The 18,915-nt window shown below is 47.3% G+C and overlaps 1 protein-coding gene across 1 annotated transcript; it reads right to left on the bottom strand.

The window, feature by feature from the left end:
* Positions 1 to 3,003: 3,003 nt before the first annotated feature.
* KLHL38 (kelch like family member 38) lies at positions 3,004 to 17,462 on the bottom strand. Its single transcript, XM_032952664.2, has 5 exons — positions 14,630 to 17,462; positions 10,433 to 11,476; positions 8,265 to 9,041; positions 7,744 to 7,849; positions 3,004 to 7,111 (listed from the first exon to the last, which is right to left on the bottom strand). Exons 2-5 carry the CDS (start codon positions 11,174 to 11,176, stop codon positions 6,819 to 6,821), a joined length of 1,920 nt encoding a protein of 639 aa, XP_032808555.2. The 5' UTR covers positions 11,177 to 11,476; positions 14,630 to 17,462; the 3' UTR covers positions 3,004 to 6,818.
* Between the last annotated feature and the right edge of the window lie 1,453 nt (positions 17,463 to 18,915).

Consider the following 18,915-nt stretch of genomic DNA (forward strand, 5'->3'; position numbering starts at 1 on the left):
CTTTCAACGACCCATTAATAATACAGCAGTATAGAAATACAGTATATGCATGTTTTGACATTGACATTAACAATGCCGAATCTACAATGCCTTGTTTAATATTTCACAAGGTTATTGTAAAATGGCAGTGCATTCTGAATATACAGTACTAGAAATTATTTTTAAAACAGAGATTTGTTTTTATGTGGTGGCAGTGGTGTTCAGGGGGTTCAATTCCTGGTGACGCAGAGCAACTGTGGGAACTGGAGTAGAAACCTGACCTGGGGGCCTCCTAAGCCTAAAATAAGCAGAGGTCTGGCCACCAACATGATCATGAGCAATGCGGAGTTGCAGAAGGATGGACTGTGTGTGGTGTTGTTGCTCACACCCCTCCAGGTATTGTCTGAGCCTAAATAGGTGCTGCTTATCAGTACCAGAATAACTTAGTGCGGGGCCTGTAGCACATGCTATAAAGGGGGCCCTAAATTAAAAAAAACACACACACAAAAATATTAAAACACATATTTTTTACTTGCATAGTAAAGTAATTGTATTTTTTCAATTTCTATACAGCAAGATAATACGACAAATCGTTAACCTTAAACACTCAGTCGTTCATAAAAGTTGAAGGTAGTATAGTACTACGAGCGGTTAGTACCCGGTGTTGCCCGGGCGAAAAAGGCAGACACACACATGGACTTACAAACAGACATGGACCCATACACATAGAAACCCACTGACTTACACGCACGCAAACATATATGGACTCACACACACAGACATCGACTTGAGAGACACATGTAGTTACACAAATCGACTCAAACACACAGAGTTACACACACATATCGACTCACACATACATACATAGACTGAACAACAACAACAACCGCCATTCTCCATTAAGTGGCAGTGACGTCACCACAATGCTTGTGGCAGGCTATGTGCATCTTGAGGCCACGTGAAGTGTCGAACATCTGCTGGCAGGAGGTCACGGGGCAGACCCAGATGGCACAGGTCGACTGAGATGACTGGCAGATGCACCACATGTGCCCTGTACCCTGCTAACTTGCTGTGCTTTAGCCACACGGTGCATCGCTCGTTCTTGTGAGCATCGCTCCTCCGCCCTCCATTGTTGTTGGAGGCCGACTGCCTCCAACTGGCCTGTAGCGTCCTTCACGAGGCTCCTCCACAGATACCGGCCTTGACACCGCTGGTATCAGTCATCGACAAGTCCACTCAGCTGCACATCGTCCTGTAGCACATCACTCCATCTCTTCTCTAGCCTGTGCCGCACCCGTTTAGAGACCTCGATCCGGCGGAACAAAAGGTGTTTAGGCATGCGGTGGCTGGGCATGCAGGCTACATGGCCCAGACAACGCAGCCTTGCCTGGCGTAGGAGGTCACCAATAGGACTTTGTCCAGATCTTTCAAGTATTTGTGAGCTCATCACACAATCCAGCCTGGTCAAACCCAGGATGGATCGTAGGCAGGCCAGCCTAAATGTTTGTAACCGGCGAAAATGTTGCATTAGGGGGGTCCAAGTTTCGCAAGTGTAGAGAAGGGAGGGAATGACCGTGGGCGAGACGACGTGCAGCTTCGTGCGGAGTGAGAAACTAGGTAGCTTCAACACAGTGTTACACAGCTGATGAAAAGATAATGCCGCTCAACTGATTCAGAGTGAGACCTCTGGTGTTAAACTGGAGCCGGTCATGAGTACACTGGGCAGGTATGGGAAACTCTGCACTCTCCACAGCTGGCCCATCACCAATTGTGAGTTATGGGGGTGGATTGTCCGATGGTACAAAATACCCAGGCAGGTGCTTAGTTTTGGTGGGGCTGATGGTAAGGCCCCACCTCTTAGTGGCAAGCTCCAGGTTGAGCAGCAGCGCGTCCAACTCCTCTTCTGAGTGAGCATTAATTACCAGATCATCGGCATACATAACGTGGTTGACCAATAGGGAGCCATCGATTGACCGCACCCGGGCATCGATGAGCCTCCCATTGTATCTGTACCAGATGTGAATTCTTCCGGTAGAGGTATTGAAGGCTTAACAAAGTACGTGGTCCAAATATATGTAAAAGAATGTGGGAGGCAGTGGACATCCCTGTCGCACCCCGAGATGTACAGGGAGTGGCTCTGATTCACGGTCACGTAGTTTGATGTGGGGCCGCTCACCATCATGAAGGTCCTTAAGGATCGTGAGCACAGGGTCAGGGACTCGAAAAGTACGAGGAACAACCCAGAGCCCAGGCCTAATGATGGTATCATAGGCCCTGAGCAAGTGAATAAAGCACACATATGGACTAACACGCACACATGCACCTACAGGCACGCAACGAAATGGACTAACACTGACTAACATGGAGCCACGCACACACAGCGACGAACACAACTGCACATGGACTGACACACACACATATCAAGTCACACACACACATTGACTTACACACACACATCGAGTGACACACACACATACATAGACTTACAGACACATTGACCTACACACACATATGGACTTACAGACACACAAACAGGGACTCACACACACACACATGGACCCACGCACACACATCGACTGACAGCCACACATCGACTCACACATACATAGAGTCACACACACAGACATGAACTTACACACACACATACATATCGACGCACACACACACATGGACTGTCACACATAGACACATTGCCATACACACATCGACTGACACACATAGACTCCCACACAAACATACATGGACTGACACACGCACATAGAGGCACACAAACTTGGACTGAGACACACACATGGACTCACACGCACACACATGGACGTACGCACACACACACACACGTACGTACAGACACACACACATGGACTCACACGCACACATGGACCAAAAAACACACACATAGAAAGAAATGTACTTACACTGACTGACATGGAGCGACGCACACACACACATTGACTCACACACACACATGGCCACAGACATGCACATCGACCCACACACACACACACATGGACTTAGACGCAGGCATTATTACTGTGAAAGAAGCAACTTTAATTCAAAAAGAGTAGTTTTCTACACACACACACAACGCACACACATTGACTTATGCACACACATAAATGGACTTACGCACACACACCACGACGGTATGCACTATGACTACAGCAATGCATACCGACTGTGGTGGTACCTGCTTTCACTACAGCAGTGCAAACCGACTGTGGTGGTTTGTGGTATCACTACAGCAGTGCCTAGTGACTGTGGTGGAACCTGCTATCACAAAGGCAGTGCATACTGACAGTGGTGGTATCGGCTATTACAAAAGCAGTGCATAATAACTGTGGTGGTAGCTGCTATGATAACAGCAGTGCATACTGTGGTGGTACATGGTTTAACAACAGCAGTGCATGCTGAATGTGCTGGTACCTGGTATGATTACCGCAGTGCATACAGTGGTGGTACCTGCTTTCCCTAATAGCAGTGCATGCATACTATGGTGTAAGCTATGATTACAGCAGGGCAAGCGACAGTGGTGGTACCTGCTATGAGTAGAGTAGTACATGCTGACTCTATAGCAGTATTCATGGACTGTACAGTAGTACATGCTTACTGTATAGCAGTATTTATGGACTGTACAGTAGTACATTCTGACTCCATAGCAGTATTTATGGACTGTACAGTAGTACATGCTGACTCTATAGCAGTAGATATCGACTCTATAGTGGTACATGCTGAATCTATAGCAGTATTAATCGACGGTACAGTAGTACATGCTGACTGTATAGCAGTAGATATCGACTCTACAGTAGTACATGCTGACTGTATAGCAGTAGATATCGACTCTACAGTAGTACATGCTGACTCTATAGCAGTAGATATGGACTGTACAGTAGTACATTCTGACTCCATAGCAGTATTAGTCGACGGTACAGTAGTACATGCTGACTCCATAGCAGTATTTATAGACTGTACAGGAGTACATGCTGACTGTATAGCAGTATTTATGGACTGTACAGGAGTACATGCTGACTGTATATCAGTATATTTAGTGACTCTATAGCACAAAGTACTCACGTGACAGAGTGCCGTGGTGTGGCCGTGAGCTCGACTGAACGCGCCTCACGTGACAGGGTCCGCCCCCCCACGCAATTGTCGTCAGTTGGTACGGTCGAGCTCGTGCAGTAAGTAAATAATTAAACTAAGAATGGCACTAAATCGCTAATTAAACTAATTTAAAGTTGACGGCTGGGAAAACGGAATAGCCTATACCAAGCAGGGGGCTCGGGGCGTGCCACCCGGCAATTTTTTTCGGACTTGAACCCCACCGTTTGAGAGCCAAATCCCCCGCAAGCGCGCGCACGCGGAGACTTTTATATATAAAAAGATAGTAATAGTATTTAAAGCTTTCGTGACTGCAATGATTCATCTTCTTTGGTTCTTTCGGTAAAGTCACGTAGAATGAGAATAAAATAATAAATTGATAAAATAAAACAATAATATTCTCACGACGTTTCGGCCACAACACAAGCGGCCTTCATCAGGTGAAGGGACGAGACTGTCTGGTAGGACACCTGATGAAGGCCGCTTGTGTTGTGGCCGAAACGTCGTGAGAATATTATTGTGTTATTTTATTTTATCAATTTATTATTTTATTCTCATTCTACGTGACTTTACCGAAAGAACCAAAGAAGATAGTAATAGTAATAGACCAAGTGCAGAATCACTGAACTGGAATTGATAGCATAGCTTGAAAGCATTTAGCGCGGGGCCCGTAGCATGTTACTCTTCCTACTAGGATAATACGGCACTGTTGCTCACCTAATAGCACTTGCAGTGGCAGCCTGTAAGACTGAAGTCATGCCAAAGGTCAAAGTGTGTCGGTTGTCAATCAAGTCCATAATAAAGGTTTTTGGATTAGATCGCGTTATTTATTATGAATATTGGTCGCGAAAGCCTACGTGTTAAACTGTCAATCAAGTGTCGGGAACTACTCATCTTAATTGGAAACCCCTGCGACAAGAATGGAATCTCCACAGAGCCTAAAGAGGGGATGTTCGCGATCGGTGTGGTTTACAACTGGCAGTGTGTCCACATTGTACAAAATTTCGCGTCCAATGCAATGTCCATTACTTCTACATCTAACACGTCAATTAACAATGCACAATACAAATATGTAAAAAAGAGAAAACTAAGCAAACACCACCAATGCTGTACATAAATTCAAATAAAATGTAATACTTTCAAAGTACTACACTTATATGGAATAAACCAACACATTAAAAAAATGCTCGTGTGTGTTTGTTGGAATCACTCAAACTCTACTGACTGTGGCGATTCAAGTCAAAATTAATAATCGACGCACCAGGTTTCACCTTGTGCCACTGGGTGTCGCTCTGGCAGAGTGCTCGAAAATCAGAAAGTTGAGTTCCAATCCAAAGCATTAGGATAATTGTGCATAGCCAAGTCAAATCGTCTCCCTGCCCAAACGGGCACATGGGACAGTCCTCATATCTCAGAATCAGAATCTTTGTTAATAGTGAAGGAAAACGATAAGCTATGAATCGCTTTTTCACAGATGTCCAGTAGTTATTGGCCCAGAGCCATGTATAACTCCTGTATTGATCTGTTCATGACCCAGAGGTGGAAATTCCACATTCCCAGGTCATTGGGTGTCATCCCCAAATAAGTTTGTTGACTTTTGGCTTCGTACAAAGTATCTCATTAACTCACGGAGAAATGATGGGCAGATTTTCACTTCCAGCTTTTCAATTGTGAGTTAACTATTCTAACCTATGTACAAACTATTCCATTATTACACAAAACTGTATATGGACGCGTCGTTCATACGTTATTTATCAGCAATACCTGAGTGCTTGCGTAATGGACAAAAGTATAATAGTTTGTTGATCTGAAAATCTAAATACTGTTGACTCCGCTTGTAACATTGAATGCGATAGTACCGCACTGTCACGTTTGTACTGTACAACACTGCACTTTATCATCATACTCCACTTGTAAGCAATATTATTGTGTACACATTCGTTTAACATGAATCAGTGATGTCAAGATTCTCCACCACCACAAACACTACAATTTGATTGCCATAACTTAAAGTGACGATTCCAATCATGGATGAATTATTTTTGGATACAACAATAACGCCACGTGTACAATATAACTCCTATATTAATCATGGAGACAAATGTTTATTATCTAGAAAAGCTTCACTTAGTCTCAAGACATTGCTGCCAGGCAGGTCCTACATTCAGATGTTTGGCAAATTCCTCTTCGACAGAAACACTCTCAAATGGCATACAGGCAGGTCCGGAACCCACTTGCTGTCCTGCAATATGCTGCCCATTATGCATTGTATCAGTTTGAGTCTTACAGCGAGCGATGGCATCTGCATAATGCAGTGTCATGTCACAGACCTGTGCCACTGCATTAAAATAGCTGAACATCCTGGTTTTGCCAGGAATTCCCTTATTTTAGAAAGGATGTCCTCGTGTCTCGAAGCACATACGTAAATCGGGATATCTCAAATGTCCTGGCCTCACGCTCGACTCATGACATGAGCAAAGGGCGGGGCTGCCCGATTTCTGCGCAAGGCTGGCAGAGGAGTAGGCGAGGCCTGTGAGCAGTGAGCAGGGCCAATGTTAGAGAGTGGGCAGGAGGCTTGCTCACTGTGTGGGCCAGGCTCGTGGTTGAGTGGGCGTGGCTATTAAAGAGTGGGTGGGGCTAACGGCGGGAGGCGTTCCCAGCCCTCCGTGCGTCCTGCTTGAGCTTCCCAGGCGCTTGAATTGTCGTAACTTTACACCACGGCTGACACTGCGATCACATTCTCAAGTGGCGCCGTCGAATAGGAGCAGGGGGCTGCGCAGGGTGACGCACGAGTGGTGGAAGAGGCGGTACGGCAGTCTTCCCGCGGGCGCCCACGCGTCCACGGCTGGGTCGTACAGCTCCAGCGAGTCGGAGTCCACTACGCTGGGCGTGGGCGTGATGGCCCTGCCGCCTGACACGAGGACGCGGCCATCCAGGACGCACGCCGCGTGATGCGCGCGGCGTTCCCGCAGGTCGGCCAGCCGCGAGAAGCGGTTCGACGCCGGGTCGTAGGAGAGCACGCGCCGCGTGTAGCCTGCACCACGCGCGCCAGTCAGGGGCGTTCGATCAAACGGGCGATCTGTCGAACGTTTATCAGGCCAGGTGATGCAGTGCTGCATCATACATCGAATTGGTTAACTCGGGAAAAGACCAAGCGTTGCAATGTGCTTGTGGTGCAGAGTACACAAGCCAAATGAACACTATCGTTACCCCTAACTTTAACCAACTGGCTAACCAGCCACTAGTACTAGCCCTTCCCTCTATTAATAACTAGTCATTCAACAATATTATCCATACCTCTAACATGAACCAACTAGCCAACCATTCATGAATACTCGCCCTACCTCCAACACAAACCATCCAGCCACTAGTAGTATTTCTTCATCTGATGCTAAATAACTATTCAACTAGTCACTTATACTAGCCCCTCTAGTATTACAATGACCTAATTGGGATAACTACATAGCAACATCACCAGTACTGGGAGCCTATATCCGTTTCCGTGAATCACAGTGCTTTCCTTCATGATATCCTTGCATTCTAAGAACGGCATATGCACTGTGGGAATGTTCAATACCACCCCTGGTTTAGTGCCACCCTGTTTCTCAGTTTAGCAAAAGGACACTTCTGACATTGATTCGAACTCCTCTCTGAGTTGCCACGCACCGCCAATCACGATGATCTTATCATCCACGACCACAGCAGGGGCACTGATGTTCTTCACCATCCGCGTCTCCAGTCTGAACCACGCGTCGCACTCTGTGTTATAGATCTGCAGGCAACATATCCACACGTACATAAACACACACACACACACAAAGATAAATATCCTGATTAAGTGCACAACATTAAATTTGGTTCTACATCTAAATTGGCAAAATTGCGGCTCTGAAAATTATAAACATCGGTTTGAGTGCCGTGCAATGAACGCTGCACTCGTTACTCTAATGTGGCAGCCATGCACTAAAATGCTGCCCCCTTCCGCGTGTTCCAGAGGTCACTTTTAGTAGCCTTCTGCGGGCCATCCTCTAACACGGGGGGGGTGGGCTCGCACCACTTTGCGAGAAATCCTAATGGATCCATCTCATAACAGGAGGCGTCGCTGTTAATTGGTCGCACAATCAGCCTAAAATCCTTGTGGGGGGGGGGGGGGTGGAACGACAACAACAACAAAAATTTCAAAATACCTGGATGATACGCGCGGGCGTCTTGGACCGCAGCTCCTCTCCGCCGATTACGTAGACGCGTCCTTGCACCGCAGCCACAGCCGGCTGCCCCACGGCCACGGGCATGGGCGCTGCCCAGCGCCACTCGCCCTCGGTCGACTCGTACCGCTCCACCGACAGCAGTGCCGCCTCCCCGCTGGCGCCGCCCCCACCGCCAACGCCGCCGAGCACGTACAGGCGGCTTCCCACCGCCACGCTCTGGTGCCCGTACCGCGGCGCGAGCAGCGGTGGCGCGGGCTTCCAGGCGGCGGCGCGTGGCGAGTAGCGGTGCACGTCGGTGCACGGCGCCCCCAGCGAGGCCCCCGGCCCCACGCGGATCCCGCCCGTAACGTAGACGGCACCGTGCAACGTGGCGGCCGACGGCTGGCGGTAGCGCCCGGGCAGCTTGGGGAGGCTAAGCCAGGAGGTGAGTGGCCGCTCCTCGAGCATGGCGGTCTCCAGCAGCAGCACGGAGCGCGTGGTGCGGGCGCCGTCCGCGCGGCCACCCAGCACCACCAGGTGCTCACGCAGGAAGCAGTGGCGTGGAGGCGGTGAGGAGCAGCCGGGCGGCGAAGAGGAGGAGGAGGAAGAACCATCCTCGGAGTTGTGACGGTTGTTGTGGCGCTGGTGGTATTGCGGGGATGTCAATTTGGCGACGGCGTTGTCGGCGCGGGCGCGACACGGGGGAGATGCACGCACCAGCTGATCGCGGGCCACGAACACGGCCAAGAACTGTGGGTCCACGTACTCGAGCCGGACCTGCGCAGCATGCACGTGCGAGAGTGTGCGCATCAGTTAAGAACGCTGCGGTATTGAGGTGGCCGGGTGGCTCCGAGATCAGGGTGCTGACTTGGCATAGCTTAGATCCAAGCAGCCGCCTGTGATTAAACCGGGTTCTTAAGCATAGTGAGTTGTTGGTCACAAACTGGTCACCAATGATTGCACAAAACAACCACCCCATTACATTTGGTTCTGCAACTACAGCTCCTATGGGGCAGATAAAGTACCACTTCATGGGAAGTCAACACTGGTCATCCCATAGTGAAACTCTTCTCCACTGTTTTAGGGCCACAAATGGAGAGGGTGCTGCCCAACGCTCTTTGGTTAGGGAAACATTTTGACTTGACTTGGTAGGTGAACATCTCACACTAAGTGTTCGCCTTTCAGTGTCCCGAATCTAAAAACTCTTCTCAGGAAGAACTAGCGTTGGGATGTTGGACCAAGGTAAATTGTTATATATAAAGGGTTTTTTTACGTGGGAGAAAACGAGAATATCTAGAAAAAACCCACAAATATGATGAGACAACATGTACAGACACATTAGCAATCAGAACCCATTTTTTTGTGCTGTAACCTTATACAGGACACCCTGATGATAGCTCAAGAGGTTGCATGCAATTGCATTCAGGGTAACGGATTACAGGTGTCTGCTGTAAACGTGAGAAGTGAAGAGCAAGAACAATTTAAAGATGCGACTGCTGAGGTTTTTGCGGTGGCGCTGCTCCCGGTGAAATTCCCACATCACCTTCGAACCAAAAGTTGGCCACCATTTCAAACAACAACAACACTCGGAAGGACTGGGAAACACTTAGCAACGTGAAATGGCAAAGAGACCACAATAATGGCAATGGTGGGCGAGAGATGCAAACCGTTAGGACAAAAAACGCTCAGCCAACCTTCACCTCGAGCAGTGGATCTTAACCTGGGGTGCACGCACACCTTGGGGGTGCGAGATGCCCTTTCTGGGGGTGCGAGGCATTGCCAAATTTGTTTAGAAGGTAAATCATCGAAACACAAATTAAGCACGGGCACGTAAGTACAACTACTTTGTTTCATCAAACCTCTGTATTTATTAACGTACATTATGTTTACGATTGAGAACCCAAGGGGTGCAAGGCTGCAGTAAAGGTTAAGAACCACTGACCTAGACCTATTAAGCTAACCAAACACGAGCCGTAAGCCGAGCTCTATCAAACCAGATTCTAGCATTGGCCCTACCCCTGGACCCTACCTCTAACTCTAGCTCCACCTCTGTCACTGCCCCCCCACCCCCCCTTTTCCACATTTTATAAAAGTTATCTTTCCTTGTGCTCGATCATCCCCTGCACGTCCAGCGTGGCGTGAACAAATAAACGACTGACCGAGCGAACCTTCATGAAGAGTCGCTCGAGGTGCTGCAGCCGGCTGCCCGGGTCATGCCGGACCCACGCCACGATGGTCTGGAAGACGGTCTCCTCGTCCGCACACAGCTGGTCGTCCTCCAGGTAGCGCGCGAGCTCCTCCCCCGTGAGCGCCAGTGCCGCGCCGCTCTCCGCCACCTCCCTGAAGCGGCTCAGCGCCATCGCCCGCGCCCTGGCGCACAGCCCCGGGCAGCCGAAAGTGTCGGCGAGCGCCATGAGGCTCAGGCAGTTCTGGGGACTGAGCCGGCGCTCGAGGAACGAGCAGCAGGCCCCCTCCACCTCCCTGAAGTGCAGCATGGACGCGGCCTGCAGCAGCTCGCCAACATTCTCCTCCGAGATGGACACCTCGCCCGTGTAGGCGAAGTCGAGGAGCGAGGCGAGGGTGCGGGCCGACACGGAGCCCAGCCGCACCGAGTCCTCAAGCCCCTCGCGGAATCCGTGGGCAAACATCGCCCGGAAGTAGGGGCAGCAGGCGGCCAGCACGACACGGTGGCAGCGGAATTCGGCAGCGCCGCAGCGCAAGGAGATATCGGTGAGGACGCCCTGCAGACGGAACTCGTTCATCTGAGGCAGCAGCTCCAAGGCCGGGGAAGACGAGCGGAAGACGAAGGTCTCCGGGCACCCGTGGCACGAGTCGTCCGTGGAGACACTACAGATGTCCGTGATGATAGACGCGGGGGGAGTGGGAGACGCAGGCGGTGGCTGTGCCTCCATTGTCTCGTTCACGGTGGCTTGACTCACTGCTGGAAACTACCGTGCACCAAAGTGTCCCAAGTAGTCTGGGCGACACGTCTATCGAAGGGACCTCAGAAGTAGTTCTGTGAAGTCATGTTTCTGGAACGTTCTCTGACACGAGGTAATGTTACACTCCTCACTCCAAGGGTTCCAAGTGAAGAGTATTTATTCTACAATAAAATTGTACTCAATGGCTTTATGGTGTTATTTCTATGCGTGTTCTGTTCTTGCTTGTGTCATGTGGCGCTCGGGGAAGAGTTCCTCTGGTGCTGGTGAACTCTGAAAGTGAAATACAAAAATAACATGTCCATTTAGATGCGGTTTGAACAAATATAAAACATATTCTTTGGTTCTTTCGGTAAAGTCACGTACGTGACTTTACCGAAAGAACCAAAGAATATGGATCCTTGCAGTCACGAAAACTTCAAATCTAGAATGAAACATAAAACAGCGCAATTCTCACTGTTTGTGCTGCCTTATAACATAAAAATAAATAGTAGGAATCTTGGGCTATGACCATTCTTGAAAGAATGGAGGTAATGGTCGTGTTGTTTTAAGGAGTGCTACTTCCATCCATTACAGAAAATCGATCATAAATCCGTGCACCAAATCTGTATTCCCTTTTGGTGATAGAACCAGAGTTCATTATAATCATTTTGCTGGAGCTGGGTAATTCCAGAGCCGCAACACAGCTCTACTGTTGTTGCAGGATTAAGAATATTATCTCCCTGTCAAGCCACTTCCTAGAAGTCAAAGAATGGCCAAAATAATTAAATAACCGAATATAAATCCATTCTAAATATTAACTTGGACACCCAAGTCACTGCGCTCCTCTCCCCGAGTTCACGTGTGTGTTTACCCGAGTGCTCTGCATTCCTCAACGCATCTGACCTTCAACACGTGCAGCGTGACGTCACAGAGATTACCATGACACCTGTCTGGACCGGAGCACGAGCTAACCCAATACTCGACAAGTGACATGATATGGACAGTGTTGTGGAGTAAATAATTATAATTTCTCATCCAATTGTCCACGTTCCTGGTAGACTAGATCGAGTAGGTGGCACGTGACTGTTAGCCACACCGATAGCGAGAGGTGTACTGCATGTGGTCTGCTGGGTGAAGTACTATTTTAAACCAGGCAGACCCAGGTGAAATGAAGCCCTGATTACAAGTAAGCCATTACTGTAATCAGATTACCAGAGGCTGGTAACGTTAATCACATGCTATTACACTACATTTTCAATGTGTAATACCTATCATTTTCGGAATTATTTATTCTTAAACTTTTTATATTTTATATTCGTCCTGGTGGCTGAGTGGTAGAGCGGGCGGCTTGCAAGCAGAAGATTGCGATTTAAAATCCTGGTTGAAGGTTGACTGAACCCATCTCCCTACGGGGTAGTTAAAATAAATACCACTTTGTGGGGAAGTCAACAGTGGTTGCCCTAAGGGCGTAGGAACGTTGAATTTATATCACTGAGCAGGATTAACACATTGACTTTTGACTTGACATTCTGTTTGCAAAAACATTCTAAAATTATTTTTAAATCTAAATTTCGGTGTTGTCAGCCTAGGCTATGTGAAGACAGCGTTCGTGAATATCGATCATTATTTGCAATTACGATATCACAACATTAGCAGCGAAATTTCCAGAAAAGAAAAAACAATCCTTGAGTTGGAACACAACTGAGATGCGAGCATGGGCGGAGTTTGGGGGGCACAGGAGGGCCCCCCACTAACTGGACACTTTCATTAATTAATTTTCAGTCGTTTACAATTAAGATTAATAACAAATACATTTATTATTTGCGCCCGCGATTCCTAATGTGAAGGCCAAAGCGAACCTCTGCCCCTCCCCCAAATATAGAAGTCAAACTCTGCATATAGGTGCGGGATAAGGAGAGCAGTTGGTGTGCTCTCCAAAAACACCCACGGCACTCCGCATCATGTACTTTGGTTCCCTCTCCGAGTCTCCCGTCACATCACCCCTGCCCGCCTGCCCGTCTACCTAAATATAGGACGGGCGCTGAAGTTTTGACCAATCTCCCCGAGACACGTATGTGACGAGGCGAGACATGTTTGGCCGTGTTGCTGGCGACTCTGAAGCTGTTATTGACCTGTTGCTATTTTTGTTTTAATCTGTGGCCGTAAAAAAACAACATACAATCCGTTATTACACAACAGTCGCATCAAGAGGTCATCATCATCACCACCACCACCATCGCGTCCTTCCTTCTGCTAGATCCTGCAGTTGATGCCCAGTGTTTGAGGCCCACTCATACAGTATCACCACGACCTCCACTAAAAGTCAGGTCTTCCCATTGTTACGCAGTCAACGTGTCCTTCAAGGAGCACTCTGGCCATATTATCCCAACTCTAGATGGTGCTTCTCCACGCTGTGTGAAGAGTGATTTGGCACACATGCGCCGTCAGATTTCTGTTTATTTTCTGTATTTTAGGCTTACGTTCGGATGATGTAAACAAAATACGTTCAATTGTTTACTTTGTGCAGCCATTGATGATCTGGCTGAGACAATAACACTTCAAACCCCCTTTTAAAAACGGTGCTTGAAACATGTCAATCATCCTATACATTTATCACCGAAAGGTTGCTTTAGACCATGTTAAGTCACACCAACATTTCACTAACTTCATAACTTGTTTTAATCACAGGTGGTTGAAACCTGGACTCAAACCCCTACTCTCAGTGGTGGTGGCTCACTACCCCGATACGACCATTATGAGCCCCCCCCTCCCTCCCTCGAGTCAACCGGCTTGTTACAGCTAACAGCCGAAGGTAAATGCGCAGCCCTGCAATTTCCTTCTCAAGCCACACGCCAGAGGGGCCTCCACTTGAGGGAATCCTCGACAGCCCCCTCTAGAGGGTGTTTAACCTGCTCTTCCATGGTGGAACGTACCCACATTTTATCCCACCACATGCGACGTGCCAATCAACTAAACTCGTTTTTATTGTACCAGGTAAGGCCCACTGAGCTGTAGAACTCTTTTTCAGAAGCGACCTGCCCACAAACGATAGCTCAACTAAGTGGCTTATCATGTTAACATTAATAGCAGCCAAATAATCTAAACACATGTTCCTAAATATGGAGGGTAAAGCCGGAAGACCCGGAGAAAAATCCACGCGACTGCAAACACTATACATATAGGGTCGGGATCGAACCCACGACCTTCTGTATACCATTGGAGAGAGTTAACATCTCGCCACCGTGGCTAACTTCGGTGTGCCCATTTATACTGTCGTCTGGACAAATTTCAACGGCTGTGGCAGATTAAATCAAACCGACGGCCTCTGGATTACAAATCATGCATGCTAACCATTACACCACTGCAGCATCACTGAACAGTCAAAATCCATCCCAACTTGCTGCCACTGAGCATTTGGCGAACGTAGGTAGGTCACCGCCATACCTTGGGAGTTCATTGCAGGGCACGCATCCTGATCTTGAAAAAAAACCCCGGGCTCCTCGCTCCCCCGCAAACTTGTCAAGATTCCGACGCTTGCACCTCGGGGGGATACGCAGGCGAAAAAGGGCTTCTTTAAAGACGATTGGCCCTCCGCTGGGCTCTCTGGTCCTGTGTGTGGCTGTGTGCTCAGCTACTTTGTTTGCTGGCGCCGTCTGATGCGGCGTCGTTATATACGGACCACGGGACCCCTTGCCTTCTGGGCAATCTGGACCGCACAATCGCGGCACGTCACGTGTCTGTGTTATGCGCGTCCACACTGGTCCGGGCATGTGTTTACACCGAGTGTTTATTTTTCCAGCGCGTGGTTGGGAGTGGATGTGACGCCGTCGGGTCATCTCAGTTTCGCCGCCAGTGGTGCGTTTATTTATAGGGGCCATCTTCGCCGTGCGCCTGACATTTGAGATCCTTTCTGAAATTCTCAGAGGTACCCGCTAGAAGTGGAGGCGAAGGAAACAACAGTGCAAGGGAAATAAAAGACTGCGAAGACGGGACCGCGTGTGCCCTGGGTGGTGCTCGGTATCGGTCTCATGGAACGCCTCACCGAGGAAGCCATCTGGTGAAGCAATCTCCCGTCGTAGCTGTGCCACGAGGTGTTGTTTTGTCTTCCTCACACAGCGCACGGGAACGATGTACTGAAGCTCAGCACAGTATTTACTGACTTTACAATGTGCTTTCAACTGCTTGACGTGGCTTGTGGTTATTGTTTTTATCTTATTTGTTAATGACCGGGGATGCTATGGTTAAATCACTGGAAATTGCTAATATTAATACGATAATCATCTCTCAGATTTGTATGCAGTGAGATCAACATTCATGAGTGTTGCCAGATCTGGGTGATAAACAAACTAAAATGACGGATGTAGATTCTCAGAAAACAAATAACAAACAAAATGTTTCCAAAATCAGCCACCTTAGCAAACAGGACAAGGCCGTAGCCATGGAGTCAACATTGGGGGGGACCAAATCTTCTAGGGTGTCCCAACCCAGAAAAATATCAAAATTTGAAAACTCATTTCCTGCCTAAAATATTAAAAAATTCACTAACACATGGGATGGACTTTTTATTTATTTTTTACAATAATGTCTAATAGTGTATTGTATTACATTGCTTTGTTTTTACTTTTTTTTACCATTTCTTGTTTCATTGTATGTAATGGCAGAGATTATGGATTCATAAAGAACAACCATAACCACAATAATGTGAACAGAAATCTATGCATTCATTAATGAAGACAAGTCCAGATATTGTGGCCAAGGTTTATCAAATTGCTGTTTTTATTTACATAGCATAGCAATTATGTTTTATAGCAATATATTGGGGGGGACATTTTGAGCATATTTGAATTACGGCCTTGAAACAGGACATCAGTTAAAGATACCCTGGCGTCATTCGGAAGAGTAGGCCATTGTGTGCAATATCAGGGTCCAAATGTGCCAATTGTGATTATACACTGCAGGAATCATCGCCCCCTACTGCCAGATTAATGCCCCAGGTCACTATTGCAAATTAGACTCTTATCCTGCTCTCTTGGAGTATCTCCTGGTTAAACAAAATACGTTTGAAACGTGAAACCACCTGACTTTAGGTCTTCAGATCGGTGACGTGTGCCGAGTGGCGAGATGTTATCTCCCTCACCAGCTATGCACGAGTAGCTGGATTCGAACCCGGACCCTGGCGATACCTGTTGTATATTTGGAGTTTGCGTGATCTCTCTCCCACTTGGTGATCACGTGGATTTTATTCTCTGGGTCCTCCGGGTTTGTCCTTTCCACATTTAGAAGGACGCGTTCAGTTTATTTAGCGGCTACTATAAATTATCACGTGTGATATAAACCACTTTGACGAGCTATCATATGGGGCCAGGTCGCCTCTGAACAATAGCTAATAGCTCAGTGTACTTTACCTGGTAAAACATATATCTACTGTACAGTATATTAATCTACTTAACGCCTAGCAGCGTCATGCGGAATTTGAAATCGCTCAACGGGTAGATTTTACAAACCTATGATGTAAAAATAGTCTCTTTGTTATAAAAAGAAATGAGAGGGCCACATAGTGGTAGTACGTGATAAGCGATTAGCGCGATACGTGTCGAGCAGCTTCAGTGTTTGTAAGAATTGTGGGTTGCTCCAAGACGCCTAAGTAACACCACGCCATGCTTAACGTTAAGATTCAGTGTAAATGCCAGAGCGGTTACACCGTGTTACCAGCAGGGGGCATTGTTGCCTCTATTGCGGTGTTTCTCACTTTTTTGACTCGCGGACCACTCAGCCGATGGAAACATTTCCGCGGACCACCCAGCCCCACACCCCTGGCGACAAAACACATTCACTTACCTCTCTAAATAGCACTCATATAAATGGTTCATATTGCCGGAACATAAATGTTTTTTTACACGCAGCGATAAGGTGTTTTTGCTTTTTTATGGGGAATATTTAGATCCTAGGGGCCGTCCATAAATAACGTCACGCGATTTTGGCCGATTTTGACCCCCCTCGTCACACGGCGTCACAAAAAGTCAGACCCCCTCAAATATGAAGTCACAAGCTCCCCTTTGAAACATGCTTCAAAGTGATTTGAAGCATGTTTTAAAATAAAACATGCTTCAAATCACTTTACACTGCTGTCATTGTAGCACGTATTTAATTAAAAAGGCGTTGGAAAGCTGAAATTTAGCATAAAATTCACTTAAAAATATTCAATGTCTAACTAAAACTGCAGATATTCAGAATATTATATTGAAATTATCTTATAATTATAAAATATTAAAATAAATTATAACTATAAAAAATACTTGAAATTTTGCAGTAGAACGAAGCAAAATGGAGAGTACAATTATAACAATCACATTCATTTCACAGAAATAAAAGCCCTGTTAGAATCATTAGAATAAAAATGTAAATGTTTAATAAGGCGACCTTAGTAAATGTAAATAACCAAATAGTTAATAATGAAAATGTATCAAAATTAGTGTTGTTATAACAATTCGATTTAATTAATGTTTATTTAAAGTTGCGCATTTTGATGGGACGTCACATTTCTCAAACCCCACCTCCCCCCCTCGTCACACATCGTCAAAAATGTCTGACCCCTCCCCCCCCCCCAGGTGCGTGACGTCATTTATGGACGGTCCCCTAGGGTTTGGGTAGATTAACCAGGGTAGTCTGCCTAACTTCATTTTTTGTTATTAAATATCATGAGTAAAATATGCATTAATGTCCAAAACAAATGTTAGAAAACATTGTCATTATTTGCGGAGCAACCTGCATTTGCATTACAGCCCCGCGGACTGCCTGGAGGAGCGTCGCGGGCCACACTGAGAACCACTGCTCTCTTTTCTCCTTGCGTCCGATGGCAGCAGAGTTCACGAGCTAAATGCCACTGTCGAGGTTTGCGAGCCACAACGAGAGGGCGTCATGAGACAGACTACAGCGGTGGTTGTACGTCTATGTTGAACTTTTTTCGCACCGTGCGTTTGCCAACCGTCCTAATCGATCAGTTTTATAGTTTGGATTGCATGACCAGAGTTGCACTACTGTGGCTTGTCTTTCATGTTATGTATCTCAAATGGGTCTTCATTTATCTCTATGAATCTCTATGGGTTTACTGTGCGGTTCATAGTTTGGGGTGTATGGCCACAATCGCACGACTGTGCGTGCCTTTAATTTTCCATTTAGATGTGTGCATCGGCCTGGTTATGGTCTAATGCAGTCGATGGTTGCACCAAGCCTAAGGCTTTTTAACGTAGTCACCAAGCAACAGCCGTTCACGACTGTACGTACCATATATTTTTAGCAACAGATTTGAAAACACTGTAGATTACAGCGCAGGAATCAAAAGGTCAGATCCCGAGGCCGCTTCAATGAAATAAACCGGACATTAACTCCGAGGGACCAAATTGGCAGTGTTGTACAAATGATGTGCAACCCGAGGACGCCGCAGCATCCACCATCACCGTGCCCAAAGCCCCCAAGCGAGACTCACCATCGGAGGCTGCGAGTTTAACTCGATCAGTGGTAGAATCGGCACCACCACTCTGCGGAAGTCAACTGCGGTTGTCCTACGTGTAAATGAGTCCCCGCCACGGGAACGTGGAATTTACACGGCTGGCGCAGTCAGGGCTGCGACTGCAATTGAGCAGCTTTGATTCTTTGGGGCGTCTGCTCTCCCTGCAGATCCGGGGAAAGAAGCCGAGTCTCGTGCAGAAAATTCGTCCCCCTGCAGATAT

The sequence above is a fragment of the Petromyzon marinus genome, chromosome 12, assembly GCF_048934315.1.
Source record: "Petromyzon marinus isolate PM22_M1 ecotype Great Lakes invasive population chromosome 12, UKy_Petmar_22M1.pri1.0, whole genome shotgun sequence".
Lineage (NCBI taxonomy): Eukaryota > Metazoa > Chordata > Hyperoartia > Petromyzontiformes > Petromyzontidae > Petromyzon > Petromyzon marinus.

What these genes read in the sequence shown, in the direction of transcription:
- KLHL38 (XM_032952664.2), bottom strand. Translation starts at nt 11,176, where the DNA reads ATGGAGGCACAGCCACCGCCTGCGTCTCCCACTCCCCCCGCGTCTATC. An exon ending in TCGAGCGACTCTTCATGAAG is followed by an intron (nt 9,042 to 10,432) that starts GTTCGCTCGGTC and finishes CATGCTGCGCAG; the next exon opens with GTCCGGCTCGAGTACGTGGA. An exon ending in CGCCCGCGCGTATCATCCAG is followed by an intron (nt 7,850 to 8,264) that starts GTATTTTGAAAT and finishes TGTTGCCTGCAG; the next exon opens with ATCTATAACACAGAGTGCGA.